Below are 18138 nucleotides of genomic sequence, written 5' to 3' on the forward strand. Positions count from 1 at the left end.
AAAGCCAATGTTAATTGTATACACTTACAGCAATAAACAATATTTTTGTTTCAGTTAAATTCGTTGAGTGAGGAACGAGTTAGAACATACAGAGATGATTATGGTTTGGTTACAATTTATCTTGATGAGGTTTGTTACTAATCATCTTATTTAACTATATCGGCGACTACGTGTTGAAACTTTCAACATTGAGATATGTGCCATGTGTCTCAATTGTTCTACAGGTAACAAGAAGAAGGGGTGGGATGGGTGGAGCAATCTTTCTGTGGCTTACAAAACGTCGCTAAATGATAAGCCGGGTATGATAGGTTTGAAGAAACTACAAGCAGGTATTCTTGGTATGACAATATGGAGATATCTAAGTGAATGCTGCCATTCCATTATGTGCAATTCAGAATAGGGTGCCCCGTGCAGAGAAACTTTTCCCTACAGAGAGTTGAACTCGACAAGGCGAATGTGCACGCTTCAGTGACTTGTCTCAAAGTGATTTCTGGCTAATCACGCAGTGATAATAATACTCAGCACTAGAGCCTGAATCTATAAATAGCCATCGCACGTAAAAATTCTATTGTTGACGATTCTGAATAGCAGTAATATTTAGATTTTTGGTCATTACAGCAGATTTAGAAATTACGTTCTCTCATTTGTATACGCCCACATAGAAATGTGGACGTATATTGCCGTACGCACGTCCGTCCGTCTTCCACAATTTCTTGTGAACGCTCTAACGTCAAAAGTTATCATCCAATTGTTTTAAAATTGATATATGTTGTTTACATTAGTGAGATGAAGAAGCCTATTTAATTTCAATAATTTCCGTTAATAACGTCTAGAGTTATGGCCCTTGTTTCACTTTATTGAACCTTGTGAACGCTCTAATGCCAAAAGTTAGAATCCGATCTTTGTGAAATTTATATGCAATATTTAAATTAGGGAAACGAAGAAGCCTATTGAATTTCAGCAATTTCCGTTTATTACTTCTAGAGTTATGGCCCTTGTTTCACTTTGTTTCACCTTGTGAATGCTCTAACCCCAAAAATTATCATCCTATCTTTCTGAAATTTATATGCATTATTTCAATTAGTGAAACGAAGAAGCCTGTTGAATTTCATCAATTTCTGCGTATTATGTCTAGAGTTATGGCCCTTTTTTCACTTTATTGAACCTTATTGAAATTTATATGCATTATTTAAATAAATGAAACGAAGAAGCTTATTGAATTTCAGCAATTTCTGTTTATTACGTCTAGAGTTATGGCTCTTGTTTCACTTTATTGAACTTAGTGAATGCTCTAATATCAAAAGTTATCTGCCGATCTGTATGAAATTTACATGCGTCATTTGAATTAGTAAAGAGAAGAATCCTATTAAATTTCAGCAATTTCCGTTTATTACTTCTAGAGTTATTGCCTTTGTTTAACTTTGTTCAACCTTGTTAATGCTCGATTGATGAAAGTTATCATCCGATATGTATGAAATGTATATGCATCATTTAAATTTGTGAAACGAAAAAGCCTGTCAAATTTCAACAATTTCTGTAGATTACTTCCAGAGTTGAGACCCTTGTTTCAATTTGTAGAACCTTGTGAACCTTCAAACGGCAAAAATTATAATTTGATCTGTATGGAAATGTCTTGTAAAGGCCCCCAATTACCTACAAAGGATTAAATATGCGACAACCCTTGTCGACCGCCCGGACGATTTAGCCACTGTGGGCGTATGTTTCGTTGCCTGACAACCTATCTTTTAAATTACTATATCAAAGGAGTTAATATCTGGTCACTTGTTACAAATGACGACGAAACGCACTATGGTACACGAATCGTGTACCAATGGTAAAATGTTTATTTTTGCAATCCATTAGTCTATTGTTGTCTAATGATCGTTTAGAAGTAAATCCTGAAATATCTTCATTAAAGATGTATGAACCACTTTATATGTGAATCCCGAATAACAAACAGCTCGTTATTCGTTATTCACCGCTTGAATAACAATCTGGTTTATTTACCGAATATGCATCATTTAATATGTTTTCTACTGCTAGGGGATACTTTGCAATCCATTATTCTATTGTTGTCTAATGATCGTTTAGAATTCAATCCTGAAATATCTTCATTAAAGATACATGAACGCCTTATAGGTGAATCCCAAATAACTAGGTGAAAAACGAATAACAAACAGCTCGTTATTCGTGTTTCGTTATTCACCGCTTGAATAACGATCTGGTTTATTTATCGACTATACGTCATTTAATATGTTTTCTACTGCTAGGGGATACTTTACAATACATTATTCTATTGTTGTATAGTGATCGTTTTGAATTAAATCCTGAATTATCCTCATTAAAGATGCATAAACCACTTCATATGTGAATCCCGAATAACGAGGTGAAAAATGAATAACAAACAGCTCGTTATTCGTTATTCACTGCTTGAATAACAATCTGGTTTATTTATCGACTATACGTCTACTAATGAGTTTTCCACTGCTATGGTATACTTTACAATCCATTATTCTATTGTTGTATAGTGATCGTTTTGAATTAAATCCTGAATTATCCTCATTAAAGATGCATAAACCACTTCATATGTGAATCCCGAATAACGAGGTGAAAAACGAATAACAAACAGCTCGTTATTCGTTATTCACCGCTTGAATAACAATCTGGTTTATTTACCGACTATACGTCTACTAATGAGTTTTCCACTGCTAGGGTATACTTTACAATCCATTATTCTATTGTTGTATAGTGATCGTTTTGAATTAAAGCCTGAATTATCCTCATTAAAGATGCATGAACCCCTTCATATGTGAATCCCGAATAACGAGGTGAAAAACGAATAACAAACAGCTCGTTATTCACCGCCTGAATAACAATCTGGTTTATTTAACGACTATACGTCATTTAATATGTTTTCTACTGCTAGGGGATACTTTGAAATCCATTATTCTATTGTTGTATTGTGATCGTTTTGAATTAAATTCTGAATTATCCTCATTAATTATGCATGAACCCCTTTATATGTGAATCCTGAATAACGAGGTGAAAAACGAATAACAAACAGCTCGTTATTCGCTGCTTGAATAAAAATGTGGACTGTTTTCGTCTAGAAGTCGTTTTACTGTCTTTTATACTACTGGGGGATACTTGACATCCATCATTCTAGTCATGGCTGGCTGCATATTTGAATCGCGAGTAAAAAGCTGAATAACGAAAAACGATCCAACTTCACACTGCCAGACTTTGGATGATATTGAGTTAGAGAATTAGCTACTTTAACTGTACCATTAGGAGCGGCATCTTTTGGTTTAGTAAAAATAATATCTCTTAAACACTGAGGTTAGGCAAGAATATGATACTAGCAGTAGTTTCATTTTACTTTTACAAGGTTCTTAAAACAATTGTTTAGTTGTCTAACTTGCGTATTTCTAAATTCAATTTCTTGTTCCAGCTTTCTGTTATATTTAGTAAAAATGTAGTCTTGATTATCCCGGTCTGTCAGTCAGATGTAGAATGGTCGGTAGACTGGTTAAGCGAGAGTAATTTCAAAACAAGGGCGCGTAACCTATTTTTTTCCTGAAAAGTGTTATGCCCGACACTCGTAACCGTTTTTCAGTCTATTATTTATTGATGGTTAAATCGTCATAGCTTATTTAGTGACTGTAAATGTGCGAAGCTGATCTAAGACTTGGTATACATATACATATTGTGGTGTAATTGCCGAGATATTTGTTTATGGTTGGACACCCTACAATTCATTATTTTAATTTCAGGTCCCTAACAACGAAACCCTGTGTCTAAATTTTAGAATAAAAGAAAAAGCTGAAGAGATTGTAAAATTCCGCCAACCAGCATCAGTAGTTGTTGTACAACCATCGAAACCAGGTATTAAAATTGATTTCTTAAAATTGCAGATCCATATCGTCGATTTTGTAATTATTTCAAAACATTAATTGATACCAACTCGAGCATTGATTTCACATTCGAGCACTTCTCGTCTTGATTCTAAACTTGTGAATTGTGATTACTGTAAATACGACATCATGCAAAAAATAGCTTGTGCATTGATTGACGGAATTGTGAATTCCAAGATGGACGCGATGATCCTGGTCTATATAGTACATGTATTTTGTAACCTTACTCAGCTGGGTATATAGCTCTGGTGTCGCTATTTATACGCAGTTGTTCATTTCGAGTTCATCCCAATCCATTAAGTTTAAATCGAATTGTTTTTGTGACTTTCTAAAAGGCTTGTTTTGAATGCTTGTTCAATTGGTTATGGTTTTGCTTATTCAATTAGTATTTAAAGTATGTCCGATTGTCCCCCTTTCGTAGAAAGCAGGGGACTATTAAAATGAGTCCGTCAGTTCTTTCGACCGTCCCATGGGCGCATCCAGAAGGGGGTTTGGGTTATCCCCTGCTCAGCTTCATAATTTTTTTATGTAAAACTACCCTTTTTATGAGAAAAGTGTCACGGTCGTGTGCTTTATCTTTTATCGTCAGATGGTGGGTTGGGTTGGGATGGCATTAGAAGCGCGAGATATCTTGAATACAGTGTTTCCACTGCCGAACTGGTTCTGTCATCAGGTGGAGGTCCTCTGTCTTCAAGCGTTTCGGCGCTTTCCACAACGCTCTCTTGAGGTACGCCAACTGAGTTGATCAGACACAACCCAGAACCAGTTAGCACTTCCACTGCTCTTCCACTGAGGCTTCCTCGGCTTGTTTGCGTTCTTTGGTAACTAAGGTCCTGCGTGTTGGTCCTGTGATGCCTGAGTTCTTGAGACACCAATCCTCGACACCCTATCTCCACAGGAAAATTCCAGGCCTTCCAACCATTTTGCTGGCACTGCATTAAGAATGGTTGGTATTTGCTCAATTTCTTTGCATAGGCCTCTTCCATTCTTGCCTCCCAGTGGACGGTTACCTCCACCAGAACAATGATATAGACATATGTGATATCACAAATAATGCTTTGCATCAATGAAATTGAATCAAAATGTGATCCTATTAATTCATAATAAAAATTGACGTCAAACCGGGTGTTGGATTCTCTCTCTCTAAAAAGCTGAGTGCGTATATGTATATAAGCCGAAATGACGATAGAGACCATGTATTTCTCAAAACTTTTCAAGGCCGCGGGGGAGACCCCCCCCCCCCCCACTGCCAAGATACTTTGTCTCAGTAACCTGGTGACCCCCTTCTGCAAAACTTCCTGCCTCATTCGCCCCTGCGTCTGCCACACTGTAGAGTTTCACTGTCAGGTACTTCAAAACTTTGACTGAGGTCTAAGAATAGATAATCAGTTTGATTTTCAAAAAAAATAAATGTACAATTAATTAATATGCGTCATCTTTTTATTTTGGGAATGCGGCGGGGAACATCAGCCTCACTGTATGCTTGTTTGGTTTTTTTTACAGAAGAAATATGTCTACAGAATTATGATTCTGGTAATTCTGAAGACACATTACCTGTGTATTGTATTGGTGAAGAAAATCGATATAAAGGAGAATGTACTTGTTTCTCTGGTAAATCAGTACAAATACATTTTTATAACAAGAAAAAAATAACTATTATCTTTTACAGGACGAAAAATCCGATACCAGTCTCGATCATTTAGTCTATTCATTGTTTGAAATTATAAATCCGATGATAGAGATTTATATCTCAACCAAGGCTTTTTTACGATATTTATTTCACTTAGTGTCACCCATTACGCCATAAACTTGTCTAAATGGATAGCCCCTGTCACTTTGTATGTCCAACTGGGTAATATTTAAATATATAAAGATCATTTCAGTCAAATTTATAATGACGAGAAAATGACGTTTTCGAGAGGCGACACAAATTTTTATACATGTTGACATTGGAGCATACAATTATTGCAAACAATCCGCATAAATAAGGAATCAAATTTTTGTTTTGTTTTAGGTGAGTGTGGTACCTGCCATAAAACGTCCATTGGTATAGCGGATCTTAAAGATATATTATGCAAAACAGATTACGGTAAGTTGATAATTTGAGAAATAAGCTGGTTCTTCAGTTTTAATACAAAAGAGAGACACTAATCATTTATATTCTTCAATATGAAAAACAAGTCTAAATATTATTATTAGGAAAGGTGTGCAAAAAAGCCAAGTTTTTATTTTAGGTCGATTTGTTAATTGAATCTGTAACGGGGATTATGATAGACCCATGTCACTCTCAGACAAATGAAATGAAGAAAGAGTTTGATAATGTTCTACTTTTCTGCCCTAACGTTCATAGCCCAAGGAATGTGCTACGATGGGAATTTTACCCTGACAGGGACCTTATTACCAGTGGCTTGCAGAGATATCTAATATTCTATTTATTTACAGCCTATCAAGTTGGAATAGGAAATGTAACGCGAAAAGAATCTTCCAGGCACGTCTCGGCTTCTTTAAAATCAGCGTCTATAAAAGGTGAGTCTTAAATTTTTGTTAGTTCAAGTTGTCAAGAATTTTTGTTCTGTTCCTGTATGATAGCTTGGTTTACTTTCTTTTCTTACATTTATAAATATATTCAACACCTTTTTTTTTTACTTTCTTGATTTATTTCTTGAAATGAAATGGGGTTTAACGTCCGACTCAATTTGCTTTGAGTGTACCCAAGTGGAGTGGAAGCAAGCGTTTCGTTAGGAGTGAAATGAAATGGGGTATAGCGGGCTAATGAAGACGGGTATGCGTCATGCAGTGTGTTATGATGGAAATTTTGTCCCGGCCACATTTCAGTTACTACTGTCAAGAGCTCTTTGATAATAAAGAGCCACGGTGGCCCAGTCATGAGTAAAGCTCTGTACACACTGCCAACATTTTCGGTAACATTTTTGGAAACATCTCGGCTGGGCAACAGAAACTTTGACCCTGTATATACACGGCAACAGTTCAACAACACGTTGGGCAACTTAAGAACCATTCATTGCTGGTAGCTGCCATTTTCTCTGTTTCTCTCCAGGTAGATGATGTGATTTATGGCCAAATTCTAATTGGATAAAACTCGGCAACATCATTAGCATCTCGGCAACAAAATTGATCTTGTATTTATTTTGGCAACATTTGGACAACATGTTGCCGAATGTTACCGAACTGTACACACTATAAACTTTTTCACTAACAACGTGACAAGGAGTAGGGTCGCCTGTCCAACCTCGTGGGTTTTCTCCGTGTCCTCCGGTTTCCTCCCACTGCTAAAGACCCCTACGCGCAAGCGAATTATTGAAATAAAATAAAACCATATGTTAGTCCCGAAATGACCTAGTTTGTGTCGAGTGGACGTTAAACCCCATTTCTCTCTCTCTCTCAACATGTTACCGAAAATGTTGGCAGTGTGCACAGAGCTTAAGATCCCGGGTTCGATCCCGGTGTTGCTCGAGAAAGTTCATCGGCGTGGTTCCCCCTGGGCTGTGGTGTAAGACGGAGAGCCTGGTAATTGTCCGAATGGGACGAAAAACCGAGGTCCCGTATACACATTGGCATGCACGTAAAAGTACCATTGGCAGTTAGAATTCAATATAAGAGTAGGCTGTAGTGCTGCTGTTTGGGCAAAATTTTCCCGTCTTAATTAGCCGGGTACGACGTTAAACCCCATTCATTTCATTTCTTTTATAATAATAATAATAATAATAAAAAGGCCAATGCGATGTCATTTTCATGCCCTCCCTCCTGCGTCATTGACAACAAAGCGAAACTCCGTAGGAACTTTCGCGACCAACACAGTGATCGAGCCCGGTTGGGGATTTTTGATCATAAGCTCAACTTTAAACATTATTTTTCTAGGTAATCACGACATCAGTGAAGGGAAGCCATTATCTTTTACCACATCGCCATCTTGTGTATGTCCTAATTATAAAGAAGGGTCATCAGTATGGGTGATGGGAAAGAATCCATATCGATTTATAAACCAAGATAGAGAGGAGATGTAAGTATTTTAAATGACATTCAGAAGATGCAATTGAACTTTGTAATTAGATTATGTAATTAAGATTTGTAATGTTATGCCACTGGCATAGAATGTACGTTGGCAAGTGTTACTGTTTCATTTGAGGACGTAACGCAATCGGCATTTCTTGATAAATCCGATAGTTTTGTCGTTCTTCTATTTATATTTTTTCTCGGATATTTGGGACTGTATAGTCCTGGTGTTGAGACCCACTATAAAGCAAATCACTTATCAGGTGAAATAGTTCCATTAAATATAGTATATGGACTACATATTGGAGGGAAACAACGGCTATATAGGCCTACATTTATTACTCCCATTTATTTGAAGAACATTTTCAATAATTATGATGGTTGATTACCGAGATTGTTTATCTCTTTCAATAACATATCCAAGACGGGGCATGTTGATGACCGAGTCTGGATAATATTCTTTATTTCGATCCCGTTATTTTATACCATGAGATATAATATAAATCTGCTTGTTATTTTTATGTGAGGTTTCAATGAATTAATTGGTTTTGTTTTGCACATATTTTATTCCTTATTTTTCAGATATCGATATATCATTGATGAAAGTACAACATTTCTCAACGTCACAGCTATAGACACCCCAAAATCTACCAGAAAATCATATATTACAATTGCTATAAATAGTTACGATAAAGATTGTGAAAACTGATTTTTTTTGTCTTGTGGGCCCACACATCTCATTGCAACACACGCGTTTTTGAATGTATATGATGGAATGGGCACAGCATTGTTGTCTGGTTGGTTTTATTCATCATGATGGTTCATTCATACATCACAGTTGAACACGCCTTTGAACTTACTAACACGTCATATATGTCACATGATCAATAAACATCTATACTGGAGTTATCTCCCATTTTACAGTAACATGACTAATAACATGATTGCTGGACACATGTGACAATCGGTCAAAATAGAGCTGATTTTGATTTTTTGTAAATTTCTGATCCTGGAGTATGGAAAGATATGATCTTTTTCTACCAAATCAAAATCCAACCAACTTTATATTAAATAAAATTGTACTTAAAAATATTTCCCCTGACTAGGTAAATATAGGGCAATATGGCCTTTCTCGACCAAAACCAAAAACATATTTTCTAATACCCCAGTTAACTTTATGTTAATCAAAGTATGGATTATAAATTTTTTCTGGGTATGGAAATATATGGTCTTTCTCTTTACTGAAGTTCTATATGCTTAAAGGACCCTGTCACCGCATACATGAAATCCTAAATATTGAACAATTAATAGCCCTAGGGCAATAACACTTACCATTTAGGGCGAGATATAATATTATTTAGACAAGTATGTTTAGAAGATTAAGACAACAGCTTTAGGTTACATAATGTCTTGACACAACTGTAGGTTAAATAATGTCTTGACACCGATGTTTGTGGATACAAATTGAATATAAAAATTGCACCGGAAATTAAAGATGCATTATGTAAGAACTAAATCTGCTTATTGCGGGTCTTTCTTTTGTCTTTACGTGTTATAGAAACTATTAATTAGACTTTTATTTACACAACAAATCTATAATGAGCTCTCTAGAACATCGGATGGTTGAGATGTAAATGGATTAAAACACCCGAAAGATTTAACAGATTAACAATAAAATGAATAACCGAGGTTACCGTTGCTAGGATGATAAACAATCAACGTAAGATCTTGTCAAACTATAAAACGCTTATAATGTCGAGCAGAATAAAGTAATTTGAATGAAATTTTCCATAATCCAATATATTCATTTTTCATTATCTATATTTGAACTATTATAGCAAGAACAGACAGCTCCTCATATATAAATCTTACATAATGCATCTTTAATACAAATGTATCATGACTGGTTGTCAATTATTTGTTATGTCATCAATTGCACCGCCTCTATATTTGCATTTTATTCTGGTGTGTTGCCCTTTTAATGTTTATAATGGTGGAAAAAAATTGTATTGCCTATCTGAAATATTATGTACTGAATTTTAAGTAAGTCATTTTATAAATGATGTAATCACAATTAAGCAGACATTTGATCCATGTCAATATAATTTAGACCTACCCATGCTTTGAACATTATATTATATTTAATGTTTATTCTATAAACTCTACAATGTAAATATTTAAAGAATACTTATATTTTGTATTTGATATCTATTTTATTATAACAGTGAAATAAACATACTAATAAATATTGCATATGCTATATTTTATCCGCCCGTCTCGGAATTCGAGAGAGATGCGGGGAAGAGACGGTCGGGCTGGATTTCCTCGGGACGGCCAATGCGTTCCTCGGGGCGGCCGAACCGCGCTCCTGAGCTTTTTGGGTTTGGCCCGCGTCTCTTTCTCTCGGCCACCGGCTGTGCGAGTACTGCGGCGACAGGAGTACTTCCGAGTGGATGTCCCCAGACGCACGCTGTCGACCGAGAGATAGCTGGGCGAGTGTATTGTTGATTCGTTTGGGAGTACAAGTTCGTTCCACATTGTGTTGGCCGGTAAATTTCCCCAGCCCGAGACCGCCGAGCGAGTGACCGTCTCGGAGTTCGAGAGAGATTTCAGTAACGTGTCTGATAACAGTCATGACCATCTAGGTTGTTTTGAAGCAGATCCTGATAATTGTTTGGCAAGATTTGTAACCATTGGTGATACCGGGATTAATTACTTCCAACCAGAATCCAAATTTAAGTCTTAACAATGGAAGCATCCAAAGTAGCCAGGCCCGCGAAAAAGCCAAGTCAGTTCCTTCAGCTGGAAAGGTAATGGCTTCGGTCTTTTGGGATTCCAAGTATATTCTACTGATGGACTATCTTAAAAAAATGCTGACCTACTGAGACCGTTAGTGAAGCTATCAAAACAAAGCGACGAGGAATGATCACCAAAGTCTTCTCGTTCCAACAAGTTAATGCTGCTGTTCATAAATCAGTGATTGTCATGTCAGCGGTCCATGATTGTGACTTCGAACTCATTGACCATCCACCTTACCCGATTTGGCCCCGTCAGACTTCCACGTACCTGTTTAAAAAAAAAATGAAAAGGGATCTAGTCGTTCGTCATTTTCCTAGTAATGATGACGGCCATGACAGCTGTGAACGCTGAAGAAAATATCTTCCTGACCGGCAATCACGGCCTTGCAACATCGTTGGCAAAAGTGTGTAAACGTCGAAGGGAACTATGTACGTTGTACGGGTCTTTCGCAGATGGGCGTAGAGTTTTACACCCAATCGTCGTATGTTTCATTTCAGCTATTTTTGGGACAGTAGGCTACCGAGTTACAGGTTGATAATCGAACATCCTCTTGATTTGCTGAAATGGCGTACAACTATAACTCGATACTATTCATAATATTCGAAATTGAAAACTCGAATTAGAATTCAATGTTGACCCATTTAAATTAATATTGATATCTTACCGTGAAGGTGGCCTCCTGATATGCAGTATTTAATATATTATATTGAACTATACCGGCGTTAAGTTCTTTATGGACTTAAGTGCCATTTGTAATCAGAAGGCTTTATGGACAAAGCAAAATATATCCCACATATGTCAGTGCGAAAGTAATCAAAATTGCCTGATCCACAAATGAAAAATCGAGAAAAAGATAAATTTGTGGACTCGATTAAACAGAGGCAAACTGCTGCCATTCAGTTGAATGTAAATCAGTTTGGTTTGTTTATTCATATTACATTATAAATATGTGCTATTTGAGCCACTTTATTCTGTGTAAGGTTCCAAATAATACAGTGTGCTAAATATCTGTAACAATCGTTCAAATATGGATATACGCAATACAATTTCCAAAGACCTTGTTTAGGGTCATTTATTAAGAAAATTACGTTAGTCACTTGAATTTCCAATTTCTTGATTAATTGCCCCTGTATTTTCAGCATAGTTTTGAAAGATATGCGAAGTTTGTTGACCCGCTAGAGCACACAATTGTTTGCCCCAATTCAGCTGAAATTTGCGAATATGTTTGGGAGTTCAATGTTAGTGCACCAGACGGCAACTTCTTGTTTTATGGCCCGTGCCCTATGGTCCTTGGATTTTTGTATGTCAAATGAACATTTTCGAATGGGTGTTCCCCAAGGAGTATTTGTGCCAATTTTCATACCTTGACCCTTGATAATAAAGCCTCATTGACCCAACTGAAGCACTGTACCGGAGACAGCTTCCTCTTGTTGATGGCTCATCTTTCAATTCTAATTACATCCGATTTGTTGCTGAGAATGTGACAGGGACCTATTTTGTGTCACTGAAATACGTTGCATTTGGATTGCAGATATGAAGTGTCGATTTGGCCATCACCGGGATCGAACCCAGTACGACCTGGTTAAAGATGAAACGTCATACACTCAAAACTACCGCAGCCCCCGAATGAAAACATACTACAGAGCTTCTGAAGCCCTGGCATAAAATTAATCTGTTTATGCGCTGAAATATTTCTGAAAGTTTTCCTTTTAGCCTGCTAGTTCAGAAAGGTCTACATGTTGGTACAGAGAAATCAACCGTGGTTTTTATTTTAGTAAAACATCGCTGATATTGGTTGACACACCAAACAACATCAAACATGGCTGAAAGGTTTTGTTTTGCTCTTGTCTTGTATTGATATAAATAACATCGTTAGAACTTGGTTCGCCATTTAACGATGAAAACAATTAAACAAAAGCAATCTCGGATACCTCGGGCTAAATTAATCGATCGTAAATAATTGTTGTATGGATTAAAATCAAACGTGTTTATTGCAATTAAAAACTAATGTATTCGTTACGTTAGACTAAAAGAGAGACAATAATTGGTGTATGAAATACAATCAAATGTCTTTTAGAGATTGGCTGATTGATCTGCCGTAATGACTCTTTTAAAAGGAGTAATTTCATTATAAATAGATTTTTCAAGGCAATTAGGAAACTTTCTTCAGATAATGAAAGTTATTCCCTCGCAAAACGTGGTGCAAATAGAGTGTGATATTGAAAGTGGGCCAGAGCCGGATTGAGCTTGCATGCTCCCTTTCAATCTGTTTCACAGAGAATTACGAGTCTCGAATAATACCTCTGTCATAGATGACTGCCTTGACAGCACGCGGTGTGAATCATTGGCTGAATGACGCGTGCATTGTTTACAGAAGACATCACTGCTTCGGAGAGAATGCTGCATTTTAGTCATTTTAATACCCATTTATACTAAATAGGAAATAATTTTTACCTACAATTACGTCAAACGCCTTTATTTATTTTTCCAATATATACAAAAAAAGTTTTAGAATTTAATTTGTCGCAGGAAAAAAGTTAATATTTCTAGCTCATTAAGCCGCATCAATGTCATCCTTATCAGTGATTGTCGCGGCCAAGCAAATATTCACTGCGGATCAGTGTGGCTCCCTTTATGTTGCATTATGAAGTTTTTTAAACTTGAGAGTCTGGAGAGGTTTGGGGTATCGTATGACTTGTACATGGAACTGTCACTCACAGATTATAAGTTGTGCCCTCTTTGTTAGGCTATATTATTTTAGTTACGTTATATTATTTTTTAACACGCGGGGCCAAGGTCTGCCATTGCGTCAAGTGGTTTTGTTTCGATTCCTCGCCTGAACTTCGTGGGATTTCCCCACTGCTAAAGAACCCTATGCGGAAGCGAATTATTGAAATCAAATTGAACCATATGTTAGTCCCGAAATGACCTAGTTTGTGTACTGTGGACATACCCCCCCCCCTCTCTCTCTCTCTCTGGGAGTTAAATATCACGCTCTAAACATTTAATGGTACATACAAACCTGTATTTATAAAGATTAGTTATAATTTTTCAAAATAAAAGATTAACGTAAATTATTAAACTTCATGTAGGATACTTTAAGGGAACATGTGGTGGTGGTTACATCTGATTACATCATACCAAGTTCAGCAAATTAGCCGCTTTTTCTTCCAAAACCTTTCTGTCCAATTTGCCATTTCTGTTTACAGGGAAAGATTCCATTTGCAGAAAGTACTTAGGACAGGCTGTTTTATCATTCGAATCATGACTGGCAAATGTCTTCCAACAAAAATCCATCACATCTTCGGGACATATATCGGGATCTTTATCAGAAATATAGCAGGCACAAATCTCATTTAATAAAGCTTCATCTGGAACCTTAACAACCAGGATATCAGCTACGCCTGCACATCCTCTGATAATATTCTCAATCCAAGATGGGTGGAAATAATTCATTCCTCTCATAATGACGTCATCAAACCGTCCCCGTACAATTAACTCCCCCTTATCTGTAAAACATCCATAGTCATTAGTAAGAAACCAACCATCATCAGTGAATTTTGACATCCACAGATCATCTTCGTCTCCAACATAAGGTCTACAGATGGCAGTTGTTTTAACCAGAACTTGTCCATAGGTCCCAGTAGGGACATCCTTCAAATGTTCATCAACTATCTTAACACTAACCATTTTCATTAGCGAACCTGTATTAAAATCCTCGAATCCTGATTCTTGGTCGATTTTCTTGATACTAACGCCCCCAAGTTCTGTACTACCATACATATTATATACCGTCGTAGCTAGCGTGCCGATTGTCGTCAATATGTTCTTTTTCAGTGGTTGACCAGCAAGTATGACAGTGTTCAAAGGCCATGTAACAGGACCAGGCGATTCCCGTTGAATAAACTTTGTCAACTCGAGGCAGGATGCTGCTGACAGTTTAGCAATTTGACAATTTTCCCGTGCAATAATATCTTTAACAAATCGAATATCAAGACTATCATCTGATTTCACCCTCCGGTCCAACAGGATTGTCCTGCCTCCCGTCTGAGTGTAATAGAAGGGTAATCCCCATACCCAGGCGATGCTGTGCTCGTCAAACATGGAAATGCACGGGCTCAGAGCATACATAGATTCTGATATAGATTTGATGAAGACTTCGACACTATCGAAATATGCGTTTTTTACCGGGATTAATTTGGATAAACCAGTTGTACCAGAAGATGACATGATAACTGTAATATCATCGGTCCTGATATTAACCTCTTCAGCATCATAATTATATGTGGGTACTATCCCTTTTTGCCAGATGAATCCTAGTTCAGTGCCAAGATTCAAGTTCGTGTAGATGACGTTCTTCAAGTGAGGCAATTTTTTCGAGATGACGTAATTACCAGAGACGGTATCAAAGTGTTGAGATATGATTCGATTAGCTTGGTCATCAGGACTCGAGGATAGAATCATAGCTCGGCATTTTGACTTGTGGAGATTTTGTAGAAGATATGTTCCATCAGACATTTGGATGGATGCGTTCTGGACATTACAACCAGCACACAAGATTCCAAAGTAGGCGACCAGGGCTGCAGGGGAGTCTGGAATCAAAATACAAACAACACTACCTGGTTCTACTCCAAGCTTAGACAAACGACGGCCAAACTGCACAGAGAGGTCGTAAATTTCTTTTGATGTTAGAACAATGTTGGGTTTATCTTTAGCAACGTAAACAAAAGCCTGTGAGTCTGGTTGTTTGTTGGCCCAGTATTTTAAACGGTTTGGTATGGTGTAATGTTCATCAAGAGACTCCATCATAAATAACCTACAAACATAAAATAGACCCTTCAGTCTAGGTGAAAATTGTTATTTCTGTGAACAAACCAGAAGTGGATTCATGATGTTCCAGAAAAAAGCATACTCTGCTCTGTACAAACCACTGGTGGTATTCAATGAAACAATACAACGAGAAACAGTATTGTTGGAATATAAGTGACTTGAATACACAGAGTTGACAAGCCAATTTATAAAGGGAAACGTGGCCGAGATCAACCTGGCACACTATAATCCATGAACATTTGCACAAGAACAAGGTGTCAGGGGTGGGTGGGATGGGGGTTGGCTGGCCGAATGGTTAGCACGCGCGCTGTAGCATACGCTCTGTCATTGAGTCAACTGGCGGGGTTTCGCTTCCTGGGTTGTACGTGACAAGGAGTAGGGTCGCCTGTCCAACCTCGTGGGTTTTCTCCTGGTCCTCCGGTTTCCTCCCACAGCTAAAGACCCCTACGCGCAAGCGAATTATTGAAATAAAATTGAACCATGTGTTAGTCCCGAAATGACCTAGTTTGTGTCGAGTGGACGTCAAACCCCATCTCTCTCTCTCTCTCTCTCTCTCTCTCTCTCTCCATTAAGTCAGGATTAGTCAACAGCTTTTCGAGGACTACCTTGTGGTTCATATTGTTACTCAGGGTGAAACCTGGGTTCACCACTTTCACTCATAGATAAAACCTCAAAGCGTGCAGTGGAAGCAAGTAATGTCATATACGCAAGATGTTCGAAATAGTGCACAGCAGATGAATTGCGCAGGTTATATGCTCAAATCAAAGAAAAGCGCCGAAGATAACTTCGCCGAGGGGTCCGGCTGTTCTAGGACAATGCTCCAGTTCACATCACCCAGGTAGCAGTGCGTGCTACACAGTAATGTGGCTTCAAGATCCCCCTCTCTCAGCCTATTCTCCAGCCTATTCTACATCGCCCTGACTTCTTCCATCAGTGTAATTCTGTCCTGGGGGGGGGGGGGGGGGATTTAGGACTGATGACAAACTGGTTTTCTGACGGATTAGCTACATCTATACTTAAGAAACGGTGGAAAAAGAGTATTGACATCAACGTTGATTATTTTGAAATATAAGTATAATAATTTTCATATTGATCGCATATTACTTATGGAATTCAGAAATGTTTGGACATCGGCAATATACCATTAAGAAGCAACCATGAACAGACAGCCCGGGATGACAGCACCATTAGAAATAAAATGTCAACTAAAATGTCCCCTTTTCGAATGCCTGTGGGGATTTGGACGTTTAATTCCTATAGCAATAACTCCGTGATCAGTGTGTTCACGCTATTTTACATATTCTAAAGTAACGCATCTACAAATAAGTTGTAGAACGGACAAGTTCTCAATTTAAGAAACAGTACTTACCCAGAAGATCGGATCTGTGTGATAATTACGTCATTAAATCAACTCTTTATTATATAGGTAACTGGTTCGTGACATTACATACAAGAAATTTACAGGCAGATACAGGAAGGTTTGCTCGACATACACTATATAAATCATTAATTATATTATTATCAAGAACGATATTGGGTTATATAAGTTTAAATTGCCTTGTGAAGAGTAATTATTCCGACAACTGGCAGAATTCTTTAGCTTAAAGGAGCAAAATCGCTAATATTTGGGGCCTAGAAATTGACAAAAATGGGTCGCAACGCATATAATAATGTAATATGAATGTATATTAACTAATTTATATTCAATCGTTTCTGTTTTTACTGTAATTTCTAATCAGTTATGTTCGGCGAAATACGCCAGAAGTCTCATGTGAATGGCAATCTTTAGCCTCTGGTTTTTCCAATCTACACCGTTGGTATTTATTGCAAATGCTCTCCAGATAAGAATATAGCGTCACCATTTGACATGACTTGTGGAATATGTCTAGCCCTGTTTTTTGAGTCCCTTGTTCCAAATGGCGCTGAAACGCATTATGGTACACGATTCGTGTACCAATGGTAAAATGTTTATTTTGTCTTGAATATTGGATATCAGAAGCCCATCTTTTTCTTGTAAGATCACAAGACCAATGTTGATTTGAATTGACAAATAATTCGTGTTTTCAGTGTCGAAGATTTTTGATGATATTGAATTAGAGACTTAGCTACTTTAAAGAGCGTACAGCTCTATTCTTTGGAATCTTAAAATAGGCGAAAATGGGTCTAAGAAGCACAAATTAGTGTTAAATAAGCGTATGAAAAGTGATTTACACCACCAGTGGTTCAAATTTTGATCTGAATTTATTATCAATCATGTTCTTTGAAATATTCAAACAGTCCAAAATGAACGGCATTCGTTTGCGCCTGCTTAATTCATGTACACGTCTTTATATTTTGTAGTTTGTGAATTTAATTACTTGTTGGATAAATTTTCCTTTGTTCATTACAAAACCATTATATTCGTTGAGTACAGGACTCGTGTAGTGCGATTTTAAAATGTTCATTGTGTCTTAAATAGGTGATTTTAGGATCTAATATTTTAATTGTATTCTTATTTTTCATTTCGAATATTATGGATAATATTGAGTTGGAGCTTTTAGCTCCTTTGTGCGGCTTTAGCTCCTTTGTGTGGATGGGACGA

At 37.2% G+C, this 18138-nt stretch overlaps 2 protein-coding genes across 2 annotated transcripts in view; one reads left to right on the plus strand and one right to left on the minus strand.

The window, feature by feature from the left end:
• Positions 1 to 10179, plus strand: part of LOC126830642 (complement C3) — a 66374-nt gene extending 56195 nt beyond the window's left edge. The window contains exons 33-39 of the mRNA XM_050561043.2: positions 55 to 129; positions 3774 to 3885; positions 5418 to 5525; positions 5929 to 6003; positions 6357 to 6440; positions 7794 to 7935; positions 8511 to 10179. Of these exons, the coding sequence (XP_050417000.1) occupies positions 55 to 129; positions 3774 to 3885; positions 5418 to 5525; positions 5929 to 6003; positions 6357 to 6440; positions 7794 to 7935; positions 8511 to 8637 (723 nt within the window). The 3' untranslated portion in view covers positions 8638 to 10179. The remainder of the gene's footprint in view (positions 1 to 54; positions 130 to 3773; positions 3886 to 5417; positions 5526 to 5928; positions 6004 to 6356; positions 6441 to 7793; positions 7936 to 8510) is intronic.
• Positions 10180 to 13714: 3535 nt separating this feature from the next.
• LOC126830647 (2-succinylbenzoate--CoA ligase) lies at positions 13715 to 15711 on the minus strand. Its single transcript, XM_050561049.2, has one exon. The coding sequence runs from the start codon at positions 15534 to 15536 to the stop codon at positions 13863 to 13865; it is 1674 nt and encodes a 557-aa protein (XP_050417006.1). The 5' UTR covers positions 15537 to 15711; the 3' UTR covers positions 13715 to 13862.
• Between the last annotated feature and the right edge of the window lie 2427 nt (positions 15712 to 18138).

This window comes from Patella vulgata, chromosome 8, assembly GCF_932274485.2.
Source record: "Patella vulgata chromosome 8, xgPatVulg1.2, whole genome shotgun sequence".
Taxonomy (NCBI): Eukaryota; Metazoa; Mollusca; class Gastropoda; family Patellidae; genus Patella; species Patella vulgata.